The sequence below is a fragment of the Phodopus roborovskii genome, unplaced genomic scaffold, assembly GCF_943737965.1.
Source record: "Phodopus roborovskii unplaced genomic scaffold, PHOROB, whole genome shotgun sequence".
Taxonomy (NCBI): domain Eukaryota; kingdom Metazoa; phylum Chordata; class Mammalia; order Rodentia; family Cricetidae; genus Phodopus; species Phodopus roborovskii.
In genome coordinates this window covers 27,850,359-27,878,333 of record NW_026126469.1, presented here as the reverse complement: position 1 = coordinate 27,878,333, position 27,975 = coordinate 27,850,359, and the positions used below count along the sequence as shown (strand labels likewise).

The following is a 27,975-nucleotide window of genomic DNA, read 5'->3' as shown; positions in this document are numbered from 1 at the left end:
CTGGGATTCCAAGTTTTTTTTTCTGCCATATCTAGCACCTGTGCATCTTGCATCTTCCACTTAGTGTGTTTATCATCTTGTCATTGTGTTATCTCAGCGCTATTTGTTTAAAACACTCTTACTTGTAAGTTGTCTTTGTTGAAATCAATTGAATATGTGTGTATGTGTGTGTGTGTGTGTGTGTGTGTGTGTGTGTGTGTGTGTGTGTGTGTATTTTGGATTTTGACTTTTTTTCAGTCTGTGTGCAAATACTATAGTGTTTGATAATTTTATTTTATTTTTGATAGTGTCCAGATTGAACCCAGGGCCTTGTGCCCACTAGAAGAATATTCTGTGATCACATAGCATAAATCCTCAGCTTTCAGTTTTTTGAGAAAGTATCTTGTTAATTTGAACTGTCCTCAAACTCACAATCCCCTTGCCTTGGACTCCTGAGTGCTGGAATTCCAGGCATGTACCCCAAGTCTGGCTAATAACTTACAGTAATTCAGGGAGTGAGAATTCTTCAACCCTCACCCCTCTCCCATTTTTTTGGAAATGACTGATTTCTTTCTGTCTGTATGGATTTACCTATTCTGGATATTTCTTCATTTTAAAATATGTTTTGGCTAGTCCAGGGATTTTGCATTTCTATATAAATTTACAATCTGCTAGTAAGATTTTTTTTTATAAAGGAAGAAAAAGCCTCCTGGAATTTTGAGAGATATTGCATAAGTATACATATCAATTTGGAGAAAATTGTCATCTTAACATATTGAGTCTTCCAATCTGAGGATATGACATGGTAGAGATCCCCATCCTTTCTGATTGGTTAATTTTTCATAATTAAAGGTTTTAATTGATATAAAATTAGTCATTTGAGAGTGAATAACTCAATGGCATTTAGTAACTTACAACATTTACAACCACTCCCTCTGTGTGGTTCCATTTCTATTATCATAGGAGGAAAATCGTCACCCATCAAGCAGTTAGCCCCCATTCCCCTTTTTCCATTCTTGGAAATAAACAGTTTTCTTTTTATCCCTGTGAGTTTATCTATTCTGAATATTTCATGAAAATCATAATAGATGTGATTTGTGTGTCTGGCTTGCATTAGTGTAATGTGTTCATCCATTTTGTACCATGAACCAATAGTTTATTCCTTCACATTGAAAAGATGAAATTTGCTTTGAGAGCAGCTAGGGATTATAGGCTATCCTACTAAACTTCCATAGGAAGAGACACCTACTAGATTCCTGATGTTGCTGTTTCTAGAATCTATTACATGAAGAAAGTAGAAAAAAGTGCCACAAAGGGTAGATTGTAGTAGATGCTGGGATATGCCTCCAAGATCTCATTTGGAGATTCATTCCTTTAGTTGTTAAGAATGGAATAAAGACTTTTAACTGAAGAGAGCCTTTGCCTAAATCATGCCTCCTCCCTAGAGGTAGTTCTTATCCAGTGACTGGCTGGGTTCAAAATGGTCTACCTCCTTCACAGCTCCAGTGGGATTCTTCTCATACTCTGAGCTTACTGCTCCTTTCTCCATCTCCCTTGTATGTGTTGATCCCTAAGTCATAGCCCATTAAATATCTCCATTCTCTATGCAAATTTCCTTTTTAGAATTTCAATATGAGCCCTACAAAGTCAATGCAATTTGAGTTGGGTCATTAAAAATTGAATATTCCAATCATGAGAAATAATGAATCTTTGGCATTCTGTACTGATTCAACAACATTTAAAGGATCATAACCTGTTGAGGTCTTATTGTTTAAGAGAAACTAATAAAATGGCTATTTTCAGAGGAAATCAACCAAGATAGGTGGTGCAAGAGAATGCTTCTTGAATTAGAGATAGAAAAATTGAAACTTTGAGGACTGTCTTAATCTCACATACGGAAGATGGAACCTAAAGACTGGTTTTAAAAGGAGGCAGATTTTGGCTGAATGATATCAACTTTTTTTTTATATAAATTTAAAAAATGGAATCATTTTATTTTACATGTTTGGATGTTTTGCCTGCATGTATGTCTGTGCACAACTTGCATGCCTGGTGTCTGTGGAAGTCAAAGGAGAGTTTCAGATCCCTGGGAACTAGAGTTACAGATGGTAGTGAGCCTCTATGTGGATGCTGAGAGTCAAACGCTTGTCCTCTGGAAACACAGCAAGTGCTCTTATCTGCTGAGCCACCTCTCCAGACCTGGCAGGAATTTTTTAAAGGACCACTTGTCACATGTCTTGGGAAATAATGAGCCAGCTCCTTAATATAGATGGATGATGAAGGATCAGAAATGTTCAAGCCTGGATTTCTACACTAAGAACTGGGATCCAGGCCTCTTCAGTGTCCATATCTTATGATTATAGCTTGTGATAAATTATAAGATTTTTAAGGGTCTGGATGTGGAGACCTATGGAATCTGCTCAACTGCAATGCAAGACTCAGTGTTTCTTAAAGGGGAAAAGAAAAATACTCTCCACCACTTTCAATCTGTCTAGAGTGACATGGCATGGCACAGGATATGTTCATGTGTCATCCTCACAAACCAGGAGTTTGCTGTTCAATTCCCCCTTTTAAGACACAGAGAAGCAAATGGTTAATTTTGAATTAGTTCCGACTTTTATTAATAAGCAAGTTTACAAATTTTAAGGGCTCAGCAGATAATTTATATCCTGCTACAAATAGCTTCAGCTTGTATTAGCATAGCCTTAGGAATTCAGGCAAGACACCTTTGCTAAAAATAAGTTGGAGCTCCAGGGAATTTACAGAGTTGACCTAGACCATGAAGGGATTGTGTGCCAGGGATGAAGTCTGACCTCTCATATTATGCATGATAGGACTTTTATACCCTTAATCAAATTTATCTACATCCCAAATCTTCATCCTTCCTGACCACTCTCATAATAGCTTTTGGGTTGAATGGTATCACACACATACACACACACACACACACACACACACACACACACACACACACACACTTCAAAGCTAAAGTCTAAACCTGGGACCTATAAATGATTTGATTTAGAATAGGGTCTTTGTAGACGTAGTCAAGAGAAGGTCATATTGGGTGAAGGCAACCCTAATCCAATGATTCACAAAAGGAAAATTTAGCACCAGACACAATGCTACAAGAAATTGTGGATGGAAACTGGAGTTATGCTGCCAGAAGCTAGGGAGCAAGTTTAGGGGGTTGCCAGTAACCACTAAAGACTAGGAAGAAGTAAAGAGGGACATTTCCCTGGAGCCCTCAGAGAAAGCACAACCCTATCAGTGCCTCCTCTTCACACTTCTGACCCAGGAGTGAATACAGTTCTTGTTTTAAATCACCCAGCATGTAGACCCCTTGTTATCACAGTCCTGAATGTCAGTGTTCTGTAACCAGGGCACTTCTGCCAGGCCAGAAGCCATGAGGTGAGAAGACGTGTTGACAGAATTGGGCATCATGAGGGACAAAGCCAGGCAGTTCTGAGGTTAGATGTGTCTGATCCTCATATGATTAGAAAAGGAACAGGGGACACAAAGCAGACTTCAGCAAGTAAGTTCCTGACATCATCAGCTTGGGCGTTAGGTCACAGCCTGCTTGAGCAGGTGGCCATCTGAGCAGGAGAGGGGCCATTTGTCCAGCAGTTAGACTACAAAAACAGCCAGGTATCCTGAGTGTGTTAAGGGAATGAAAGACAAGAAAAATCAGTTTGTGTGGTGGTGGTCAGGTGAGGTTGGAAAGATTGTGCCAGTAACTTGAGGAAGAGGATCTGGATAGGAGATCAGTCAAGTAGGTATGACAGTCAAGGAATAAACAGTAAGAACAAGACCAAGGATGATAATGACATTATTTATTTATTTATTTTCCATTTGTTAGGGCTTTTCAGTTAATGAAGTCCTTCCGCTATGGTTGGACCATTTGTGTCTCCTGAAAAATCCAAGCTGACATGTAATTACTAATACAGTAGTAGTAACGTCTTTAAAAAGGTAATTGGGCCATGTGGGTTCTACCCCTACAAATGGAATTCATATCTTACAAAAGGGCCAGAGGGAACTAGAGTGGCCCTCCTTCCCACCAGACCTTTGCAGTGTAAGGACGCAGCATTTGTCCCATTAGGAGGGTGAAACAAGACACTATCTTAGACACAGATATTGAGCACATCCAGACAACAAACTTGCTAGTGCCTTGATCTTAGATATTCCATCTTTAAGAACTATGAGAAAATACATTTCTATCATTTGTAAATGATCCAGTCTGCAGTCTTTTGTTATAGCAACAGGAATAGACAAAGAGAACTACCAACTGGTGATTTTATCAAATCTTCAAATGGTCTCTTAAGAAAGCCCAGGACAAGCTGGGCATTGGTGGCACATGCCTTTAGTCCCAGCACTCCGGAGGCAGAGGCAGGAGAATCTCTGTGAGTTCAAGGCCAGCCTGGTCTACAGAGCTAGTTTCAGGACAGGCTCCAAAAAAATACAGAGAAACCCTCAAAAACCAACCAAACGAACAAACAAGACCAGGACATTAGCTCTTCATTTTTCTCATGAGTAAAATCACTTGCCTAAAGCCATGTGTCCATGCTAGAACTAGAGCTTCAGCCCCTGATTCATGTCTGAACATTGTGCTGCCCATAAGAAGGTTAGAGCCAGCATGGAGTCATCCTTGCTTCCACGGGAGGGCACGGAGCTTAGAAGTCTGCAGCTCCTCCTCCCAGGAATGAGACTCCACACAAAGCAGAAACTCGGTGCACAATGGTAGAGACAGATGATTAATTGAGGTGAAGGCTGAAGAAACAAGTGGTCCCAGGTCTTGAGCTTGGCCTGGACTCTCAGGTTCTGCCTCTGCCAACTTGTGCCACAGAGATGAACTGACAGTGACATCACCTGCACTGAGTCTTTGTGTCAGGAGGTAGTCATGGCAACTCACTTGCTTCCTCAGCTGATGAGTAGACAATTAGGTAGAATGGAAGAACCAAGTTAATTGCCTGTCATCTTTTTTCTGCTCCCTGTGTATTGATTCAAATTAAGTCTTTCCAGTCATCTAATGTCAGCAGATACAGAATGAAGAGCACAGACCTGGGAGCCAGGATCTCCAGCAAATAACTATTTGTAAATGATACTCTTAACCTCTCTGCCTCTCTGTGTGTTTCTGACCCCAGCATTCACAAAAACAAATCTCTTTGACTGACCTCCTTTAATTTCTCATCCAACATCTCTAAGCTGCCTAATAACCATTTCTGATATCAAGTCCATTCACCTAGGCATCCCCTCTTCTTCAGAGTGAAGATAAAGGAAAGCAGACTAAAGCCCGTATTTGTTGAAGCCCAGGGTAGCACAGAGAGAACAGGTACATAAACTAGTGGTGGATACTCCATGGTGTGTGTAGCACACATGGGGGTCTAGGTTCCAAGTTCTAGATGTGTTATGTGACAAGTGTTATCATAAGCTCGGCTACCACCCGATCCAGCGTTACAAGAGATCTTGAGAAATGATGGATGGAAACATCCCATCCTTACAGTATCATTTCTATAGTCAGACATAATTATTTATGATTGCTTTCATAATCTTTGCTTGTTCTGATTTTTAGTGTTTGGGGGATTACTTTTCGACATTTTAAAGTCATCTCAACTCTAATAGTATTTGTTCAGAAAGTCATCTCAAAACTCAATTTGGAGCTACTAAACACATAGAATCCTGTGTTTTAAAAATAAACATCAAGCAGGTAAGCATTGTGCACATAAATCACCTCCTTACTAGACGATAGGCGTCTTGAGGAGGGCAGGGTAATGACTATGTCTTCCTGGACAGTGCTTCTCAGTGCTCAGTACAGTGCCTGATTCAAGAAGGTGATAAACTTGTATTTAGTGAATAAGTGGTTGATTTAAGAAAATGAATATGAAGTATTCAAGGCTGATGCTCTAGAAGAGGGAAATGTTTGCTTATGGCCATGAGTTGAGTATTGATTGGAATATATTAAGATCTCTGTACTATTTGCAGTTTACTCCAACAGTGTAGCAAAGTTTGATATTTCTTTGGGTTCTGGAAGAGGCTTCCCCAGGAACTAAGCCCTGATTTATTCAGCCCAGCATTTCCTCTGAGACTTGTGGTCATGTTGGTAATGAAAAGAATGAGCCTAAGATCGAAGGTGCTGCCTCATGGTGGGAACTGGGGAGGAAGAAAGGGGTGACATGAGGGGCTTAGGATGAACAGCAATGAGGACTTTGGAGACATGTTTGAGAGTTCTTTTGGAAGTTCTTCCTGAACCAGACCAAAACATTCTGGGAAGGGGATATGTGCAGACTAATAGACACTTAAACAGTTTAATGGCAGAAGTGATGGTGTAACTTAACATTATATCTATATGGAGCTAAAAGTTTTTACAAGTGGGGGAATATGGCAAAGTGGAAAGAACAAGGAGCTGGAATTCAGTACAACTGGCTCTCATTAACCAACTGAGGGCCACAGTTCTTAGGCTTGGTTCTCTTATGTAAACGAAGGAGAATGTACAGCAAATCACTCTCTAGAGACTGGATTTCCTACTTTACTGCTTAAGACTTGAACATGGCAGGAGAATGAGGCCAGTATCCCAGGCTGGATTCCAGGAAGTTTAGATACTTGGGTAAGTGCTCTCGGCCCTGACAGAAGCTTATAGTCTACCCAGGACACAGTTTATATGCACAGTGCTCACCTGCTTGTTGTCTATAAAAAGTAGGATTCATAGTGTTTAGTTGCCCCAAATTCAACTTTGAGATGGCTTCGTGGACAAATACTGTCAGAGTTGAGACATCATTAAAAAAAAAAAAAGTTATCTGGATGTAGTGGATGATTGGTGGTGTGGGGATAGACTTAGAATCTCCACCACCCCTCCTCCTTGGCAGGAAGCCATGACCCAGCATGGAAATCAGATGTATGCACATTTAAATTCCCTGATACTTACTGACAGTGTTTGACCCATAGGCACGTATTTAACCTCACTCTGTCTCAGTGTCTTCCTCTGGTTATTGTAAGGGTTGGTTACTTGGTACCAAGAAAAGATACAAAGGGGCTGGAGAGATGGCTCAGTGATTGAGAGCACTTGCCCCTCTTCCAGAGGAGCTGGGTTCAGTTCCTGGTTCCAACATGGCAGCTCCAGTTCCAGATGATCCAAGGACCTCTTCTGACCTCTGCAGACACCAGGCATACACATGGTACGCATACATACATGCAGGCAAAATTCTCATATGCATAAAATAAAAATGGAATAGAAATATTTGCTATCATTCTTCCTCACAAAGGGATTGATACCAAAGCTTATATTTCTGCCCTTAGATTCTGGTTGTTTTTACATAGAATTCTATAATATTTTACCCCACAGGCTCATCTGTTTTTATTTGTTTTGAATGGGGAAAATTTAGAAATCATAAACTTCTACTTTTGAGGATTTAAGTGTCCAGGTCTGACTCAGCTTTGCTTGTAACAAAAACCCATCATAGTTTATGGCACTAAATCGAAGAGGCAGTGGGCAGAGAGGATTTGGGTTTTCACACCATGTTACAATACCAATTATTACAGATAATGACACTGCTAAGTGCTGGAACCAAAGCATTCAGAACTATCAGACAACCAGCTCAGGGCTAGACAAATAAGGATGGGGTGAGTGAGGCCTTGGGTTCCTTGTGAAGTTCTTGGGCCCCTTTTAAGTTTAAACAGTATGCCAGTCACTTTCTGCCATGCTATATACTAATGTTCTTAAATGGGAAATTTATTGAAGTTCAGGCTGACAGCATTTCATAAATTATCCACAAATTTGATCTTGATTCTAAAATCAATAAAAAGGAATAGCTTCTGTAGGTGAGAAGGTAAACGATGCGTAGGTTATAGCTTCTTCTAAATACAATTTTGAATGACATTTACAGATTATTTCTGATGGTTTTTTTCCCTCTGGAGTCACCACACCCAGTTTTTGTTATGCTCTGAACACAGTCGTTACAATGGTGATGTTTAGGATCTGACTAGGATTTTATAAAGATAATCATGTGATGACTTGGAGTGGCCCTCCCCCAATACCATCCATTCTGAGGCCCATTCTAAGTCAAAGCAAGTCACTATCACCCAAAAACTTATTTATGTCTTTGAGGACAGCTGCTGCCTCAGTCACTGTTCTCTATTCAGAACCTGGGAGGCAACTAGCACTTTCCAAACGGTTGGTGATATCAATGCCTGAAAGTTTTGGGCCTTGGTTAAGCAGATGGAAATTCCTGGCTAGGAAAACCTTCTAATGATAGCATATGGGAGGCACTTTCTACACCACAAAGTTCAGCCATGCCACTGCAGAGGAAACTGTCTTGTCTTGAATGATTGTCATGAGAAAGTCAGGGAATAAAGGTGAGGATGCTCCCTCTCCCCCGCCCCCCCCCCCACGCACAACCAGTAAAGGCAGTTTACACAACATGTAAAGGCAGTAAGGGTAGAAACAAAACCCAAGTCCCAATGTGGGACAGTATCTGCTCTGGGGTGAGCAGACCCTCACCGAATGCTGCCGGTATTGTCCCACAGAAAGGTATAAACATTGGCCTTGCCTTTCGTGGTGCAGGATAGAGTGAAGGAAAACAAGCAAATGGCCCCATGGATGCTCAAGGTTAACTGCGTTGACAGTTAATTACAGGTCTGAAAGAAGAGAAACCGACTGTCTACAAGACAAGCTTCCTGGCTGTGATTTCAAGGACCCCTGGCAGGGCGAGACTGCTGAGACCTGTTCATTTTTCTTTCACTCCAATGCATCATGTCTCCAATGACAATTCTCTGTGTGTGTCCCGTACGATTTTTTTTTTTTTAAATCAACTTTTCTGAGTTACTGCCTAGCACTTAGCAATTTGAAGACTGGCAGAATGAAGTCAGATGTAAGCTGGGGAGGTAGACCCTTCTATTGTGGAGTAAACAGATGGTTATTCCTAACCAGGACTGTTACTACTTCATGAATCTTCATAACACACATGCCAGAACAGAGTGCAGTCATACCACGCAGATCCTGGGGAGCAGGGGTCCAAACTGCCCCCAGCATCTTGAAGTGGGTAAAGGGGGTGTGACCTCCTCCCCTCCCTCAGCAGGACAGGATCTTGAGGAAGGCTTTGCGGAACTCCACGTTGAAGGTGGTGTAGATCACAGGGTTAAGGGCACTGTTCACATAGCCTAGCCAAGTTGTGGCTCTGTAAAGCTCTGGGGACACATGGCATGCCTGACAGTGAGTGTTAAGAACGTGAGTCAGGAAGAAAGGCAGCCAGCAGACAATGAAGGCTCCTAGGTTGCAAAGAAAGAGAATGTGGGTAAGGAGTCTGCTACCACTTTCCTTACACATGAAAACATCCTATACTGGGCCCCATACTGGGAGTTTTCCATGCCATTTACTTTCTGTTTGCTTTGCTTGGCTTCCCTTCATTGATTTGCCTTTTCTTTCATTAATGTTATGTGGCATCTGTGATTTACCAAACTTTAATTAATTAGATGTTAGAATTTAGTTTTTTAACTATAAAATTGAAAATTGGCCATATACATACTGGAAAATTAGATAAATACAGAACACAGAAAAGAACCACACATTACTCAAGGACAATCACTTTTGACATCTTGAATTTATTTTGTTATGTTTTCTTACTTAAAGTGACCTTGGTATCATATCATATGACAGTAGAGTTTTGCCTTCCTATTTTCTCACTTATATTTTAAAATAAGTAAATATTTATTAAATACCCAGTGTGTGCCAGATGCTTTTGTTGACTCATTATTGCTTGACCGATCCATTTTCATTCCTTATGATAACCCAAATTAAGTGGCTTCATAAATTTCATGTAGGTCTTTTGAGTTTTCGTAAGGGTTAATATTCATATAGAAACCTTCTTAGTTGTATTATAGAGATTGTATAATTGAATTTTCAATGTTCTTTAAATGTGGCTATGATGAACCCCACTGCAGCACCCAGCGCTAGCTTCAACTAACCGTTTAATCCAACCCAGATCAGACTCACACTTACCAAGCACGATGGCCACCATCTGGGTGGCCTTCTTCTCTCGAAGTGGTACTCCCCTAGGCTGCAGGGACCCCAGCTTCAGGGAGGTGGATAACCTGCCATTGCTGAGTTTTCGAACCTCTAAGCTGAGCTTGGGTGCCATGGTGGGGCTCAAGGAGTTCCGAGTTCTCGCCACCGGGTTCATCCCTTCTCCTCCTTCTCTTGGATGCCTCAAGGCAGTGTCTTGGCAGATGCTATAGTAGCGCTTCAGCTCCCCATGCGTCTGACCAGGAGAGAGGGGCTGCAGGTGTGACAAAAGAGGGTCCTGGCATTTCTGGGGATAGTTTTTGTCTTCTACGTGCTCCTGAAATGGAAAGATAATTAAAACAAAACAAAACAAAAACAACAACAAAAAAAAAAAAAAAAAAAAAAAAAAAGAGGAACCCCTCCTTGTGTACAACCTGCAGGGGGCATGGTGGGACCATGGGAAGTAATGGAAATGAAATCCATATCTGACTTAACAATTGAAAAGCAGCTACCCCATACCCCACAGAACATTCCATCATCATAGCAACCCATGAGGAGGGCACTCTAGCTGTGTAGTCTGACCTTTCTGAGCTAGAATGACCAGGCTATAGCAATTAACATATTAAGTGCCATTGCTGGGATGTAGTCAGCAAAATCTGGAATGTGGGAAACCCTACAAAAGATAAATGCTTTGAGTTCTTCAATACACAAATTACAGTAACAGACACATATGAGATGTAAAGGTATGGGCCTTAGATATTTAGGATTTGATTCTTTTCTTCCCCCCCCTGCTAAGATTTATTTCTCTATGTATTTATTTATTCGTTTATTTTATGTGCACTGGTGTTTGTCTGTGCAAACACTGTGTGAGTGTGTCGGATCCCCTGGAACTGGAATTGGAGACAGTTGTGAGCTGCTATATAGGTGCTGGGAATTGAACTAGGGTTCTCTGGAAGAGAAGCCAGTGAGCTATCTCTCTAGCCCAGGGATTTGACTCTTAAGGGCATGTGTGTGTATTTGTAGGTTGGAGCATAGATGAAATAAGATTGGTCACAAATTGATAACAGATGATGCTAGCTGATGGTGACTCTGGATTTGTTTTGCCTTTTCATTTAAAAATTTTTATATTTAATTTCACTTTGTTTTAAGACTGGGTGTCATATAGCCCAGACTGGCCTTGAATTTGCCAGTTTCTCCTGCCTCCACCTCCCAAATACTTGGGTTATAGGTATGTATCACACTTTTGTTTTTGAAATTTTAAGTACCAACATTTAAAAGGGAGAAAAAAGAAAACTAAGATTTGCATCATAACTTTTCTTCTTAGTAGATGTTATTCTTTAGGAAGTTAATGAACTGTCTCTAAGTTTCAACTGTAAGATGGAAAAAACAGAACTAGGAAAAATAGAATGTGATTTTTTTTTTCTGGTATTTTTGCCTGGGGAAGGGGGTCAATATGTATGTGCTTGACATTTGAACTTTCCTTATCTGATTTTTGTTGTTGTTTTTTGTTTTTGTTTTTGTTTTGAGACCGGGTTTTTCTGTGTAGCATTGTAGGCCAGGCTGTCTTTGAACTCACAGAGATCCACCTGCCTCTGCTGGGACTAAAGGCATTCGCCACAACTACTCAATTTTGAAAGATTAGATGCTTGTGTTAATCCTGAGTAGGAAGTAGGATTCTGTAATCCCTACTACCAAAGCCATAAAAGCCAGCTATTCCTTCTTCCCCTTCCTCTCCTTTCTCCCCAGGTAAAGTAGAAGCTTTGGTACCTGAACAGAGTGCAAACAAGGGGAGATTCACATATGAAGCTTTGGGTTGGAGATTTCAGAACTGTTGGGTTTTGTTTTAATGTGATTTCTTAATTAATGTTCTAATTAATTAATTAATGAAACTTTTCTTTTTCTGGCTCTTCCTGCGCACCCATTTCACTGACATCCTATTCCTTGTGCTGTGGGTAGCTCTGGATGGCATCCTTACACTGCATCTGGAAGTCATTGACTGCAGTCATTGGATCTATCCCACTAGTCCCATGATTTCTGAATGTCATCGGATAAAACCCATTCCTAGACTTCAGTCACGCGGACTCTGGGATCTTGGCATACACCACAAATACATGAGTGGGATCAGTAAGGAATCCCATGTTGTGGTAGGAATGAAATCAAGACAAAACATCTTAGAGAAAGAGCTCTCACTCTTTTCCTTTGATCCAAGACACAGCCTACTTACCATTTGTCCCGTGGCATCTGATAGAAACCTGGCCCTTATTGAAAACTGCCGAATGGGATGCAGCCGCAGACAGGAAGACTGGGTATTTGAAGGAGAAATAACCAGTTATGGGATAATCTCTACAAACTGAACCATGTCATATGTAATTAGGTAGCATGACAGTACTTGGAAGGCACTATGTATCTTAAGCTTTAGTCACGGTCTCCCATTTCATGGGGACCAAAAATCTTTTTTCTATGCAAGTCCTAGGACTTTGAGAGTCTGGTGACACAGGTCACCAGAGATTGGGCTAGACACCCAAACTGGTTCTGTCTTTAGGACTAAAAACTCAGTTCTTTCTCTCCCCGGAAAACCCTGTCTTGATCATATTGGTCATTTTATTAATGTCTATTGCACTTTATGTTAGGCTTTTCATTTCTTTCTCTTTGTATTTGGCAACTAACCAGTCAGTTCTGAGTTTTTCATTGGTTTTTGAGTGGAGGTGAAGTTTATTTTCATGTCCAGATTCCAAGCTCCAAGGTAATGACTATTTGATATAATGGTCTTTACTCTAGTTGGTTGGAAGTGGTTACTATTCATGGCAGGGAAGACACCATATGCTGGGCAGTAATGTGAGCAAAATCTGAAGCTCAGTGGACTTAGAGATCTGTACTGAGGTTCTAGACATCCTTTGTAGAGCCTAGAAAGACCCCTCAGTGCCTTGACGTAGGGACAGACAGATCAGGTAGACAGTAGTCAGTGGATGAGTTTCAGAATTAATGGTTTGAAGAGACCAAAAAAAAAAAAAAAAAAAAAAAAATCCCTGGAAGGCACAGTGAACCACTACCCATCCCCCATCGCAGTCCAATAAAATCAAACCTGGTGGGACATCTGAAATGCTGCTGGTGGAAGGTTCTGAAGAGAAGCAGAACAATCTAGAAAGTATGCTATCAGCTTACCAAGTAAGGTGAAATCTAGGAATACCCAGTGTATCCTCAATATTGGATTTCCTACCCGTGAAGCACAGACAATGCCACCTGAGTAGAAAGTGATGTGAAATCCGTCTCCTGGGTGTCGATACTGGCACCACCCGCACGGGTGGTCATGTGACTGGAGGCTGGGGGCTGGTGTGTCTTCCTCTAGTTCCTGCCAGGCACTCGCTCACCTGCTGTGGGAACCCGGGTCTGATGCTGATGCACTGGCTGTTCTGTCTAGTGAGGACCCGTTTCCGTCTCCTTTGTCTCAGCACCATGTAGATCCTGGCGTAGACCATGACAGTCACTCCAAAGGGAACGTAGAAGGACACCACTGAAGAGTAGATGACAAAATCAGGGTTGGAGATGGAGCAGATGTTGGGGTCTCCTGTGGGTGAGAGAAGGCAAGAAAGTGGTAACGCCATTGTCCAGGGTTCCTGCTCAGTGTGGAGCTCTGAGCATGAGTTCACCTGACGTGGATGTCGTGGCAAGGAAAGGAACGCGTGGTTACAGCCTCCCATGTTGTCAGTGCTCTGGAGGCAGAAAGCTGATTCATCTTTGCACTTCATACAGTTGGTTTCAAAAGAAAATTCAGCAGTGATTATATCCCAGACACTGATGTGAGCGGAAGCCGTGAAGATGAATAAGACACAGTCTCTGCCCTTGGAGGAGCAAACAGTCTAGCTAGACAGATGATCTCTTCCATGCAAATGGTCATTTGTAACCCACAGGAATGTAGCCTGGGAGGCTAAGGAGGACCACAGAACAGGAGAGCAGAGGCTTCTGGGAGGACGACACACCTAGGAAAGAGTCTGCTGATGTGGAGGCATGAATAGATGGCTGAATGTCATGAAAGAGAAAGGCTTCTCCAGGATCCAGGGTGTGGGGTGGGCAGTGATGGAATAGAAAGCAGGAATCAGGGGATCCCAGCACTGGATAGCATGGAAAGAGCTGGGAAGGAGACTGGCAACTCAAAAGGGTTCCTATTCCCTGAGCTGTGGAGATGGCTCTGTGGTTAACAGCATTTGCTGCTTTCGCAAAGGGCTCGGGCTCATTTTCTAGCCCCTGCATGGTAGCTGGCAGCCACCTGTAACCCCAGTTCCAGGGGATACAAGTTTTCTCTCTGACCTCTGTGGGCACCAGACACACACTATGCAGACACAGACATGCTACTGATCACACATATACATAAACATAAAAATAAAGAAGTGTCTAAAACATAGAAATCTTGCCTCTAATTTATGGCCCAGAATGCCACTTCAACTTCTCTTTGGTAAGCCCTCTGGTTTTGCATTCTTCACTAGATGTGGAGACTCATTCAGTACCCAGAATCAGGCCAGAGACTCACTCCATCTTGAAATGGGGAAAGGAAGCAAGCTAACATCTGCCAGACAACAGGCCAAAGGCTTCATATACATGATCTTACCCAGTCATAATGGGAGGGGACATTGCTGTCTCTACCCTTAGATATTCAGGCTGAGTTCAGAAAGGACTACTAAGTGGCCCAAGGCAACACAACCTGAAAGATACTTTTCTCTAAGCAGCCTGACCTCAAACCAACCTTCCTTCTGTAATTTCAACTTTTTGCCTCCTTCTCCTCCCAGGACAGTGCACCTACCTCTGTCTCATCCCACATTATCAGCAACAGCTCTCGGTATGCCCGTTCCAGTCTTCACAGTGGCAGCTCAGGCCCTAATCTAGCCTTGGGATGTGAGACAGCAGAGAGGGCAGTGGCCACTTGGTTGTCTAGTTCTGCATCATGGTTTTCTGAAATGGGTTGAGGACAGACAGCCCTGGGTGTGACACATGGACCTGCTGAGGTACCCAGCTTTAGTTTCATTATCCGCAAAAGGATAAAAAGTATTTCCTGCATGCTAGCTATGAGAAATAATGAGTGAGGGTAAATGATTGCTGTGATTACTGTCATTTTTTTTTGTTTGTTTACTATGTCGTTGTTGTTTACCTCTTCTAAGTTTTTTGGACTTAAGATGGGAAGTATCCATTGATATAAAAGTTTGGAGAAAGACTCACGGAGAGCAATATTTGTGGGGAAGGGAAGAGAGAAAGTTAAGAACCAAAATGAAAAGAGAGAGTGTGTCCAGTACCCAGGGATGCATTTCAGTGACAGCACGGCCCACAATCCTTACAGGCTGCTCCCAGATCCTCTCATTTTGTTGGAGATGGGGTGAAATGGATGCCATCTCACCAGACATCTTCTGTTCTGGGGACAATGAGGTTGGGGGCAGGCATGGGCTGGCAGCTGGTGGGCCTTCTCTGTCTCTAGGGAGCCATGTAGTCATGATCAGCCCTGCCATTGAAGTCAGCTCGCCTGCTGTCACTGGCTGGCCCAGATCTCAGTGCCACCTGTGGTGAGGAGTCTCAGCATGTGTTAGTAAGCAGGGCCAGAGGACTTGCTTTCCCAAGATTTAGCTCCATGCTGCCTGCCTTGGTGAGCTGAGTGTTCCTCATTGTCCCTGTGTACAGTCTCTCTCTTTCTCTGCCCTCCTCGCTGACGTTCATAAATGAACTATTCTTGAAAATAACAGAGTCCAAAGTGGGTATAGTATGTTTCTCTGTCACACATGCACACACACGCACGCACACACACACACACACACACACACACTACACTGATGTACTTGTTACAGCAATGTCTTTCAGGAATATTAGTGTTGACTGCAGGGGAGGGATGAGGGCCTTGGCAATCCAGGGTAGGAGGCAGACTGACATAGATAGAAGTCTGTGTGTACCTCATTACACCGTATGAATGTTTAATCATGTGCAAGCATTTATTTTTCCATTAAAAACATTGCAAATATGTGTATGAAGGAAAGAGAGAATGAAGTTGGAGCCAGTAGCTATTTCAGGGTCATTGACCATGGTGGGCCTCATTTACAATCGCTGAGCTTGCTTTGCCATTCCTTCCCACTTCCTCCATTGAAGACAACTGCTGTCCACGCTCTGATCAAGATTTGCAGCCTCTTCCAGAATCCCTCCCACCGTGTTATGGGGTCTTAGGTTTGCACAGCTGGGGGGGAGACACTGGAGTCAGGGGCTGATGAGTGCTGTGGGTGGGCATCCAGTCATTAGGACAGTGGGAGGCCTCATGTAACAGAAGTCTTGAATGCTTCTCTGTTGAGTCCTCAAGAGGGGGTTTGGGCAGCTGAGGCTCCCTTGGGAGACACGGTGCCTTTGTCAGATGATTGATCTAAGTCAGCACTGTGTGGGAGTGTGGTAGTTACTGAGAAAGAAATGAAAGAAAACCAACGAAGGAAATGTACAAATGAGCATTTTGTCCAGGCACATGAGCACCCATTGGCTGTGGGAAGGCCAGATGGGCATGGGGAGTCTATCATATCATTTTCTAAACTTAGAGAGAGAAAAGGGGTGGAGCAAAGACACATGTGCTTAATGAGCTTCATGGAGGCTATTCTAGGTTCAGAGTTCCTATGCTGGGCAATGCGACACTAAAGGGGGCGTGGGAAGATGGCTCAGTGGGTAAAGCACTTGCTGTACAAGCACGCGGATGCGAATTTGGATCCCCAGCTTGCATGCACAAAGACAGGAATGCCTGTAACCCCAGTACTTGGGGTGGGAGTTGGGGGACAGAGACAGAAGAATTCCCGAGGCTTATTGTCTGGCCAGTCAAGCAAAATCAGTGAGCTCCAGATTTAGTGAGAGATCCTGTCTCAAAAAGAAACACAGAAAGACCCTGAATTAAACTTCTGCCCTTTATACACATGTACAACACACACACACACACACACACACACACACACCACACCCCACACACATACCCCACACACATACAATACACCATACACAGATCACACATCACATACACACACCACACACACACACCACACCCCACACACATACAATACACCATACACAGATCACACATCACACACACACCACACACACACACACACCCCACACATACAATACACCATACACAGATCACACATCACACACACACCACACACACACACACACCACACCCCACACACATACAATACACCATACACAGATCACACATCACACACACACCACACACACACACACACACCCCACACATACAATACACCATACACAGATCACACATCACACACACACACACACCACACACACACACACCCCACACATACAATACACCATACACAGATCACACATCACATACACACCACACACACACACACACACACACACCACACCCCACACCTCACACACATACCCCACACACATACAATACACCATACACAGATCACACATCACACACACACACCACACACACACACACACCCCACACATACAATACACCATACACAGATCACACATCACATACACACCACACACACACACACACACACACACACCACACCCCACACCTCACACACATACCCCACACACATACAATACACCATACACAGATCACACATCACACACACACACCACACACACACACACACCCCACACATACAATACACCATACACAGATCACACATCACATACACACCACACACACACACACACACACACCACCCCACACACATACCCCACACACATACAATACACCATACACAGATCACACATCACACACACACACACACACCACACACACACACACCCCACACATACAATACACCATACACAGATCACACATCACATACACACCACACACACACACACACACCACCCCACACCTCACACACATACCCCACACACATACAATACACCATACACAGATCACACATCACACACACACCACACACACACACACACACCCCACACATACAATACACCATACACAGATCACACATCATATACACACCACACACACACACACACACACACACACACACACACACACACACAAAGAAGAAAGAGGTAACAATAGCTGCAACAAGTAGGGCCTTGGATGTGTCTTGAGCTAGGCTGAGAACTTGAGCTCCATAGCGATGTGAACAGCAAGGTCAACAGAAGGTTGACTTGAAAGCCTGGTGAACTTTAGACTTGTTGAAGAACTTGACCTCACTTCAGTTCCAAAGACAGGAGATGCTGATGACTCTGATTTTAGGATGAGTCACTATCTTTCAAACAGTGTGCTTTTATTCTTTTTTAACTTTTGAGCAGCCACGTTCCTCCTGTCTCCAGTGTTCTGAAAGCTAGGTGACATTTCTATCACTAAAAATCAAATAAATAACAATTTCTTTTTTTTTTCCTAAAGGAAAATCAAGCCAGCTGTTAGCATTTGCTTAACTTTAAGTCCCCTACCCAGAAGAATTCTTAAATCTGATCACCAGCTATTGCTTATTCATTCTAGAACTCTCTTTTAAAAATCACACAATGGGTGTCTGATTTGACAGAAATTCAAATACTATTTCCCTTATCTGCGAAGTGAAAGGACCTGAGCTCGTTCAGGTGTCTTTAGGGTTGCCCTTTTGCTTGAGCATACACCTTCCTCTGCATCGTTAGGGGCTGTTGATTTGATGGTTGACTGAACTTCTAGGCTTCTGGTGGAGCTGGGGCAATACCAGTTAGCCAGGCCCTGCAGCTCTGGAACTCTCTGCCACCCAAGATCCTGTCTCCTGCTACCCCTTTTCAAAGAAAACAAGCAACGCTAAATTCAAAGTGGCTGAAGTTCAGCTTCCCCTGTGGTCTCTAGCTCAGTACTGCAAGTGCCAGGCCACAGCCTTAAATGAAAAGCCCTTGTTATGTTTCTTAAAGTTAAGCTTGCTCCAAATCCAGTGGAACTGAACACCTGAGGCCCTTTCTGCCTGTACTGGTCAGAGAAGGAGTATCAACAAAAGGTAGAGAAGAGTCATTTGTACTGGGCTTTTGGATGAACTTGTCAATGGGGGAGTTGCCAGAGGGGCCCGTGGTGGTCTGAGCCAGAATGATATCACAGGCTCTTATTTGAGTGCTTGGTCACCGGAAGTAGCACTATTTGAGAAGATTAGGAGGTGTGCCCTTGTTGGGGGAAATGCATCCCTGGGGAGTAGGCTTTGAGATTTCAAATGCCCATGGGAGGCCCAGCATCTCACTTTTCCTGTAGATTAGGACACAGCTCTTAGCTACTTCTCCAGCACCATACCTGCTTGGTGCTGCATTTCCTGCCATTAGGATAATGGACTAAATGGCTGAAATTGTAAGCCAGCCCCAATTAAATGCTTTCTTTTATAATAGCTGCCATAGTCATGGTGTCTCTCCACAGCAATAGAACACTGACCAAGGCAGGCCACATCTATCAGGATGATGAAAGTACATATGAGGGTCAGACTGTATCAGAGACCAAGGCTGGATTCTTCATGCCTGAGCTCTGCTCATGAATTCCCTGAACCGTGTGCTAGGAAGGGACAGCTAGGCTTCCCTATGACCACCCAGGAAACATCACTCTTTATATCTCCCTTGGAGCAGATGTTTAGTTGCCTTGTTTCTGTGCATGGGACTCTTGTGGGGGGAACTGTGTACTACTGCTTGACCAAGGCACTGCTTATCTGCTGGTCTCCAGCACATTTCACCATTTGCTGGGACGAGCCTGGTTCCCCTCCATATTCTGGGATGCTGGTGGAGGAGGTCCTACTCCCTCTCACAGACACTCACACATCCTGAGAATAGCTGAAACCATCTCCAGATCTGACAGATCTGTCACATAATCATGACAATGACACCAGCTAATACCTACTGGGTCCTTATAATGGACCGTGCATTTGACACAATATGAGAACAAGCTGAGGGGTCAGGACAGTGTTGCTAAGAAACTTAAACATAAGAGAAAGCCTGGCTTGGTGGCAGAAGCATATAATCTCAGCTCCTCTGGAGGCTAAGGCAGATGGATTATAAATTCAAGGCTTTCCCGGGCAACTTAGTAAGCTGCTGTCTCAGAAACAAAGATAAACAACATGACCTCCAAATGTAAAACAAACCAATCTTCAAGCACATAGAAACATAAAACACAAAGAGAGAAACCAAAAGAAGCAGTAGGGTCTTCTACTACTACACACACGCTAGGTCACAAGTCTTCTTTTGTTTCTCAATTTGAAAATCCTGCGATGATTTTCCTGGGCTTTGTTTCTAGAACAATAATGATGTCACCAGTGCCAACATGCTGCAATTAGTTCATCATTCTTCACTCACGATGTTGACATTAGCTGGGAACTCTGTCTACTGTCAGATCTGGAGATGGCTTCAGCTATTCTCAGGATGTGTGAGTGTCTGTGAGAGGGAGTAGGACCTCCTCCACCAGCATCCCAGAATATGGAGGGGAACCAGGCTCATCCCAGCAAATGGTGAAATGTGCTGGAGACCAGCAGATAAGCAGTGCCTTGGTCAAGCAGTAGTACACAGTTCCCCCCCACAAGAGTCCCATGCACAGAAACAAGGTAATGTGGTGCCATAGCTATCTGACTATCCCATAGGGCACATTAAACACTGACCACAAAAGGTATTTTACTTTCACATCATTGCCATAGCTATTTCAATGGACAATGCTTTGCTGTGTGTACATGTACATGTGCTCCTGGGTATAAAGTGCCATTCAGTTGGAAACAAAGCAAAAAGCAAACAAACAGAACAAGAGTAGTAAGTATAGAAGAATAAGTTGGTAATGGACTGTCTTAGTTAGGGTTTCTATTGTTGTGAAGATACACCATGACCACAGTAACTCTTATAAGAAAAACATTAATTGAGGTGGCTGGCTTACAGTTCAGAGGTTCAGTCCATTATCATCATGGTGAGAGGGACACGCTAGTATGCAGACAAACATGGTGCTGGAAAAGTAGCAGAGAGTCCCACATCTTCCAGGCAACCAGAAATGGTCTGAGGGTTACACTGAGCAAAGCTTGAGTAAAAGAAACCTCAAAACCTACCCCCACAGTGACACACTTCCTCCAACATGGCCACAACTACTTCAACAAAGCCACACCCCCTAATAATGCCACTCCTTTATGAGATTATGGGGGCCATTACATCAAACATTATGAACATTTTGGGTTAACCAGGAAAGCATTTGTTGATAACTTGGTTTCTTAACTTTTAATGTATCAGAGAAACAAGACTGACCCTGAGAAGATAGTATGTGCTCGACACATCTATTCATATTGTCCCAATTTGAGGCCTTTATAGAGGAGTTACATAATTTGTAGGGTAAGAGAAGTATCTGTGGACTGGAGAGATGGTTCAGCTCTTTCAGAGGACTCGGATTCCTTTCCCACGGCCCACATGGGGCTCATAACTGTCTTAAACCGCAGTTCCAAGGTGTCCTGTGCCCTCTTCTAGCTTTTGTGGGTATCAGTCACATACATGGTTCAAAGACCAGACATATATACAGGCAAAACACTCATGTGCATAAAATTAAAAAATTATTTACTAAAAGTAATCAAGTCTAGATTTCTTTCTTATGTTGTCCATTTGAATTACTTCATTGCTCTAAATTTTGCTTTGAAAAAAAAATCCCCTACACCACATATAAAGATACATAAGATACATGCAGTTTTGTTATAACTCTGAACAGTAAGAAGAAGATTATATATATATATATACATATATATATATCATGTATTATAAAGCTCACATGAACATGTAGCTTCAGAGATGACATCATTGAACTTTTTTTTATGTAGAATGCCATTTATAAAAATAAATATTGAAAACTTTGTAACTAGATATGTGGACTGAATATACATTTGAAGCTGTTCCTTTAGGAACCACTATGTTACTGTCTTAAATTCATCAGTGTGGAAGTTGAGCTCAGAAGAGTCCAATAGCTGTTCAAGGAAGGCTGCTGGTAAATAGGACAGCTGGGGTTCACCTAGAGCTTTCTGATTCTAGAGCCGCTGTCTACCTTCCTCAATGTGCTCTGACTACTAAAATTGTTGTCCATGACACGATGACTGGAAGGCTGTTTATAGGTTGGAATTTTCCTGGATTTACATATAACAATGTCTCAACAATATTCGCATGTACATAAAACATATGGCTTTGTGACTAGATCAGGAATTCACAAATCTGGAATCTAGTAGGAACTGAATAAGCCAATCCAGATGGACAAGATAAGAAAGAGTTCTATATGATTACAGAGCACTATTCATTCAAGTTTTTTTTCTTACCAAGTATGCTCATTCATTATACATTTTCCTTTAAAGTTTGTAAAAATTATTTTTTTAAATTTTGAGATCATAATTATAAAAACTTCCCCTTCCCTTTTCTCTCATTGTACATTTCTTTTAGAATGTTTGTTTATTTCTCAGATTAAATTATACCATTTCTCCCTTTCCTTTACTCTCATCATACATTTTTAATGGTTTTTGTTCAACATATAGATTCCTGAGCCCAAAAGAAAGATCATGGGAAATGCAAATGTACATTGATGTCTTATGGTTAAAATCCAAATCATCACAGATTCAGATATTATCATCTATCTATCCATCCATCCATCTGTCCATCTGTCCATCTGTCTGACTGTCCTTCTGTCCATCCAGAAGTTGAGCCATCTGCCAACTTCATAGCCACAAATTTTCATATTAAAAATAAAAATATGTATTCAGAACCAGTTCTCAAATGTTAGAAATGGTTCTTACTGGAGAAAAAGTTAGAAATATATAACTTATTCCAGGCTTTTATGATATGTTACTTTGCATTGTAGATTGGTTCTGAATAGTTATCTTTTCATTAGCAAATCCCACTTGAATTATTAATATAGCTTTGTGTTTTATTTACATTTATATTACATATCTTCCAGTGAACACAATGACATTTCTTTCAAAATAGGAATGAGGCAGAGTTTTCATGAGCTAGGTCAAACTAGATGTTTGTGACAGTAACTGGTGAGGTTCTGCTGTACACTTACTTTATACCTGACAAAGGCCAACACACTGTGTCTACAGCATACCCATTTGACCACACTGAATAGGGATGGAGATACTGGCGGGGGGTGGGGTAGGGGGATACCACTCACAGCCACTCAGGTATGAACCTTATAGTTTTACCTGTTGTGTTGAAACCAAAGAGGAGAGGGCAGGACACAGCAAAGGCCAGCACCCACACGGCTGTAATCATGAGAGCCACACGACGACAGGAGCTCTGCCCAGTTCCATGCTGATAATGGACTGGCATGACCACTGCTGTGTACCTGAAATAGAGTAAGGACACAAGAGAGGCATGATGGGAACACCAGTTGAAAGAGGTTACAAGAGGATGACTCACTGAAGCCTTTGACAAGAGCAAAGTTATTTAGTTGAAGAGAGTTAAGAAAATAATAGAAATGTTTGATCCCAGTAGAGGAAGCAGAAACAATGTAAGTAAGAGCTGGATGATGGGAAGGAGTGCTGTGGCATGCCATGTGGACATGACATGGACATGGCATTCATTAATTTACTACAGCGATGGTTACCTGCACAGACCTGCTTAAGATCAAGCCAACAAATATGTCAACACTCCATCAAGGAGCACTGGATTCAGGGGGTTACAAAGTTGGGAGAGAGGAGACAGGACAGGGGACATGGCAGAGGGGAGATAGATATATATATAGACAGATGATAGATAAACGGATAGATAAGGTAAATAGATAATAGATAAATAAATGATAGATAGAAAACTCAGCGAGTTACAAAGAAAGGAGAGAGAAAAGGAGGAAAAAGACATCATGAAAGGACATGGGGTGTAGGAGGCATGAGTTGAGGGTGGGTGTGATCAAGATACAATGCATTCATGTATGCAATTGTCAAAGAATAAGTAAAAACTTTAAATAAGGAAAAATGTTGTTTGAGTGAAAATAGCAGAAAAGTTAAGAGAGCTGAAGAACTCATTTGAGGATCCACAGAGAAAGGGACAAGGACTGGAGTTAACAGAGCAGTCCTGAGCTGTGGACAGGCTTCTTCTTGATGTCTAGCACAACCCATAACCCGCCTTCTACTCACAGGACCTGCACTCTAAAGACGCTGGGTCTATGTACCTTCATGTTCTCCCACAGTTTTCCAGACAATAGTATTGGCCTTTGACCTTTCCATATCGCTTGCTTAGTCCCCCATTGCACTTTTCATTCAGTATTTATCCAGTCCCTGCTGCATGTTACATATAATATACAGGTTTCTATATGTCAGGCCCCATTCTGGATGGATAGAGACCCATGAAGACGGCACTGACTCTATCTTCATTGAGCTTAGAGTTCAGAGAAGAGGATGAACAACACAAATGCAAACAAACACCTTGACTAACACAAAGTGAAAAATACCATTAAAGGGATGTGTTGGGGCATGTGATGGAGAATAGCTGGAGAGGTAAGTCGGGGGAAACCCACACAAGTGTGAGGTCTCAGAGGGACTCGGCTGTTGTAGGTAGAAAAGTAATAGATGCTATAAACTATCCACTGTGATCATTTCTCTGCTTAGTCTAATCCATTTTGTGATCTGCTCTCTAGGTGGACTTCTGCTACCAGGTTGCTTACCCCAATTTCATGATGTCTTCTCTACCTTCATAGCTAAAAACCCTGAGACAGAAGAACTCCAGGATTTCTGTCATGTCTAATCCCTGCCCATTGCATATGGGATAGACCTGTGGGTATAAGGTAACATTATTCCATGATTAGACTACTAATCAGTAGACTCTGTATTAATCAAAAGGGAAATAGTTCTGGGCAAGCATGACCTACTCAGGTGAACCTTAATAGAGACTGAGTTGTTCCTTAAACTCAAAGAGCTTCAAAGTATGAGAAATTATCCTGCCTCGAAGATCAAACTGCCTTCTTTGGTTCTTTGGCAGGGAATGGTAAAAGGCTTATAGAAGCCCTGGCTGACATCCCACAAGATAGTAAGAACCACTCTGCTACAGTTGTAAGAAACTGAGTCCTACTGCCAGCTTGAATATGCCAGGAGGATGATTCACAGCCCCGCCCACAACTTGGGTTCTGTCTTGTAAACCTTGACTGCTTATGAAGTGTTCCAACTTACAGAATTTGTGAGGCTAAAGTGGTTGTGGTTTATATTTCTAAACTTGTGATAATTTGTTCTACCACAGCAGAAAATGAATATACTGTCTCTGGCTCCTCTTGTATACATAAGCTAAACTGATTTTCTTCAGTGTGAGCTTGACTTCCTCCACGAACACGATTTTCTATTGGTTCCTGGCATGAACTCATGGCTCCAGCCAAACTGGCCTGGTGGTGGATATTTTCCCACAGCCTTTGTATAGTCCATCATTCTTCCTCTTCCCTTGCCTTCCAAGCATCTCAGCTGAGCTCTTAAGGAACTTCTCTGGGCCTCTCCAGCTAGACACTTGTAACTTTGAAGTTATAGTGAGTGCACCTATGCCAACCAATGGCAATGACATCCTGAGTGTAGGTGTCTTGACTCATCATTACGCTTGTCTCATCTCTGGAAAGAGATGGCCACTTGGTTTAAGTTACTGAACAGCCCAGAACATCTTATAGCTTATATTCCCCATAGACACATGCACAAAGCCAGTAAGAAGCTATTGTCTGTCTCAGTGGCCCTGAGAGGGTTCCTTCCTCTTAAAAGAATGATTTAATCCTAGCTAGGCTCATGGGATTTTAGATATGGGTCTCAATTTAGATCAATAATTTTTATCTTTTCAGTTTTCTGGGGAATACTGATGCCAGATTTAGGGCAGGAGTCTCCTTAATCTGTCTTGTGCATCTGAAAGCTTGGGCTGAGGAAGAGCGAGATTAATGCTGGGTGAGAAGGGACTGGGCAATGGTCCCTGTGTGTCCATCTCCTGTGCTCCAGCTCTGCCTCTTATGTAACTAGCGTTTGAGAGGTAACGTTTGTGTTCCTGACAGAACAGTGTAGAGAGTACTGTTTTGAGATGAAAGCTAACTCTGACTTTGGTCCATAACACATCAGTGACAAAGGTAGCTTCCTTCTGAAGAGGGAGAAAGAGAGCTCTTGATTTTGTAAAGTCCTGTTAAAAGTCCCTGTTAATCCCAAGGGAGGCCATGGCAGTCCTATTCCTCTCTTCTGGAATACACATGACAAGCCTCTCTTGAGCTCCTGCCTGAGCTCTGCATGAACACAAGGAACACAGCACATTTCACCTGGTGGTCCCTCCGGCTTCTCAGGCTGGGGATTTCTTTTCTTCTGGGGCTCCAAGTCAAATGTGGTCACTAGGGCCTTGCTTCGTTGGTGATCCTTGGAGGAGGGGCTGAGTCTTAAACCCTGCTATTGTCATGGACAAACAGCCAATCGAGGAGTGGAAATATATGACCATTCTCTTTGGCTCAGACTTGCAGCCCTCCTTTTTTTTTTTTTTTTTTTTTTTTTTTTTTTTACTTTGTAAATTTTATCATTAAAAATGCAAATAAAAAGATCACACACTAAAATTAGCCAGCCAAAATCCTTAGATGTAAAAGAACCCAACCATGCTGTATATTTGGTGATATGCTAACAAACAACTAACAGCTCTCTCTCTCTCCCTCTCTCTCTCTCCACACACACACACACACACACACACACACACACACACACACACAGCTCTAATTTGTAACATTCATCCACTTCTGTGATGCTTATAATCCCATCACTGCTCCTGTCAAGCCACCACCAAAGGTTCGATAACCAACTCGAAAAATTCCTAGGATCCTGCCAATCAGCTCACACGGGCATGGTTCTAGCACACCAGTGGGAGCTGCATGCTGTCTCAATCTTTCTGTAATGCTCATCAGCCATGGGGGCTCCATTATTTCAGTGAGCAAGAGATATACAGAGCATGCTCTGTTCATAAGAGAGGGGCCGTAGCTTCAGCGAACTCAGGGTGGACCCAAAATTTTGCAATGGAGTGGTCCTTGGCCAGCCCGATACCCTATCTCCCGGGCCAGTGTCTTTAACAAAGTCCTGTTCTCTCTCCAGGGCACATGTAGCTCTCTTAGTCCTGCAGGAAAGCAAGGGTTTGGGGTATGAAAGTCAGAGTGGCCCAGTGGTTCGTGCTTGGAGACCAGTGTGGATGCCTAGAAACTGAATTTCTCCCAAGTAGTTTGATTCTGCTAATTTTCAGTGTATTGGGGTGTGGAAAATGGGAGGGTTTGGGGGAGCATGTATGGGGGAGGGTGTGCTGTTAAAATGCACATTCCCAGGCTATGTCCCTAGTGGTTTCACTGAGGTACTTCTAAAGTACAACCCAGAAACGTGTATTTTTAACATCTTATTAGACGACTCTGCATTAGGGTGGATTCTGTCAAAGCTTCTTGTTCACTTGGGTAAGAAATGAGAGACAAGACTACAGTCTTCCACTGTCACATTACACCTTCCCCTTCCTTTTAAACGATCAAGCCGTTAGAATAAATGAGACCCCCCCCAGCATGTCATAGGTGGGTGGCTAAGAGCTTGAGGTTGTTCCAGAATCCACCATTGGAGGGCACCAAAATGCAGCAAGAACTTCGCCAGCTCCGCCGGGGTGAGAAGTTCACAGCTCACCTGGGGGCTCTCCAGGCTCTGTGGGGAGGCAGAGCGGGAAAACCTCCCCCACTTCATTCCCGGAGCCCCGCGAGGTCCTCGCATTCCCACCCAGGGAGACTGTTTAGCCTCTGGTTTTCTCTTAGAGCGATTCTTGAAGGCCAACCACAGGCAAGCAGAGGCCAAAGCCCTGGGAAAGGCATGGAAAAAGAAGCCTGACCAGGGCCTCCTCCCTCTGGGGTATTTCCCTGTCACAGTCCCTCCTTTGTGTTTCAGCATCTACCTCTCTGGGCCCTTTTTCGTGGAACACTCAGTTGACCCAAATGCAGACAGTGTACACCGCGGTAAAGCCTGAGGCTGTCTGATACCTAGCTCTGCAGCTTGACAGTGGTCCGGAGGCCCGAGTGGTCCGGCTCAGTTTTCTCA

General features: G+C 42.9%; 1 protein-coding gene across 1 annotated transcript in view; it reads right to left on the bottom strand.

The window, feature by feature from the left end:
• Nucleotides 1–9,040: 9,040 nt before the first annotated feature.
• The window catches only part of Drd3 (dopamine receptor D3), a 55,208-nt gene continuing 36,273 nt past the window's right edge, over nucleotides 9,041–27,975 (bottom strand). The window contains exons 4-8 of the mRNA XM_051191509.1: nucleotides 23,134–23,276; nucleotides 13,339–13,535; nucleotides 12,195–12,272; nucleotides 9,968–10,307; nucleotides 9,041–9,237 (exon numbers count right to left, since the gene is read on the bottom strand). Coding sequence (XP_051047466.1) covers nucleotides 9,041–9,237; nucleotides 9,968–10,307; nucleotides 12,195–12,272; nucleotides 13,339–13,535; nucleotides 23,134–23,276 — 955 coding nt within the window. The remainder of the gene's footprint in view (nucleotides 9,238–9,967; nucleotides 10,308–12,194; nucleotides 12,273–13,338; nucleotides 13,536–23,133; nucleotides 23,277–27,975) is intronic.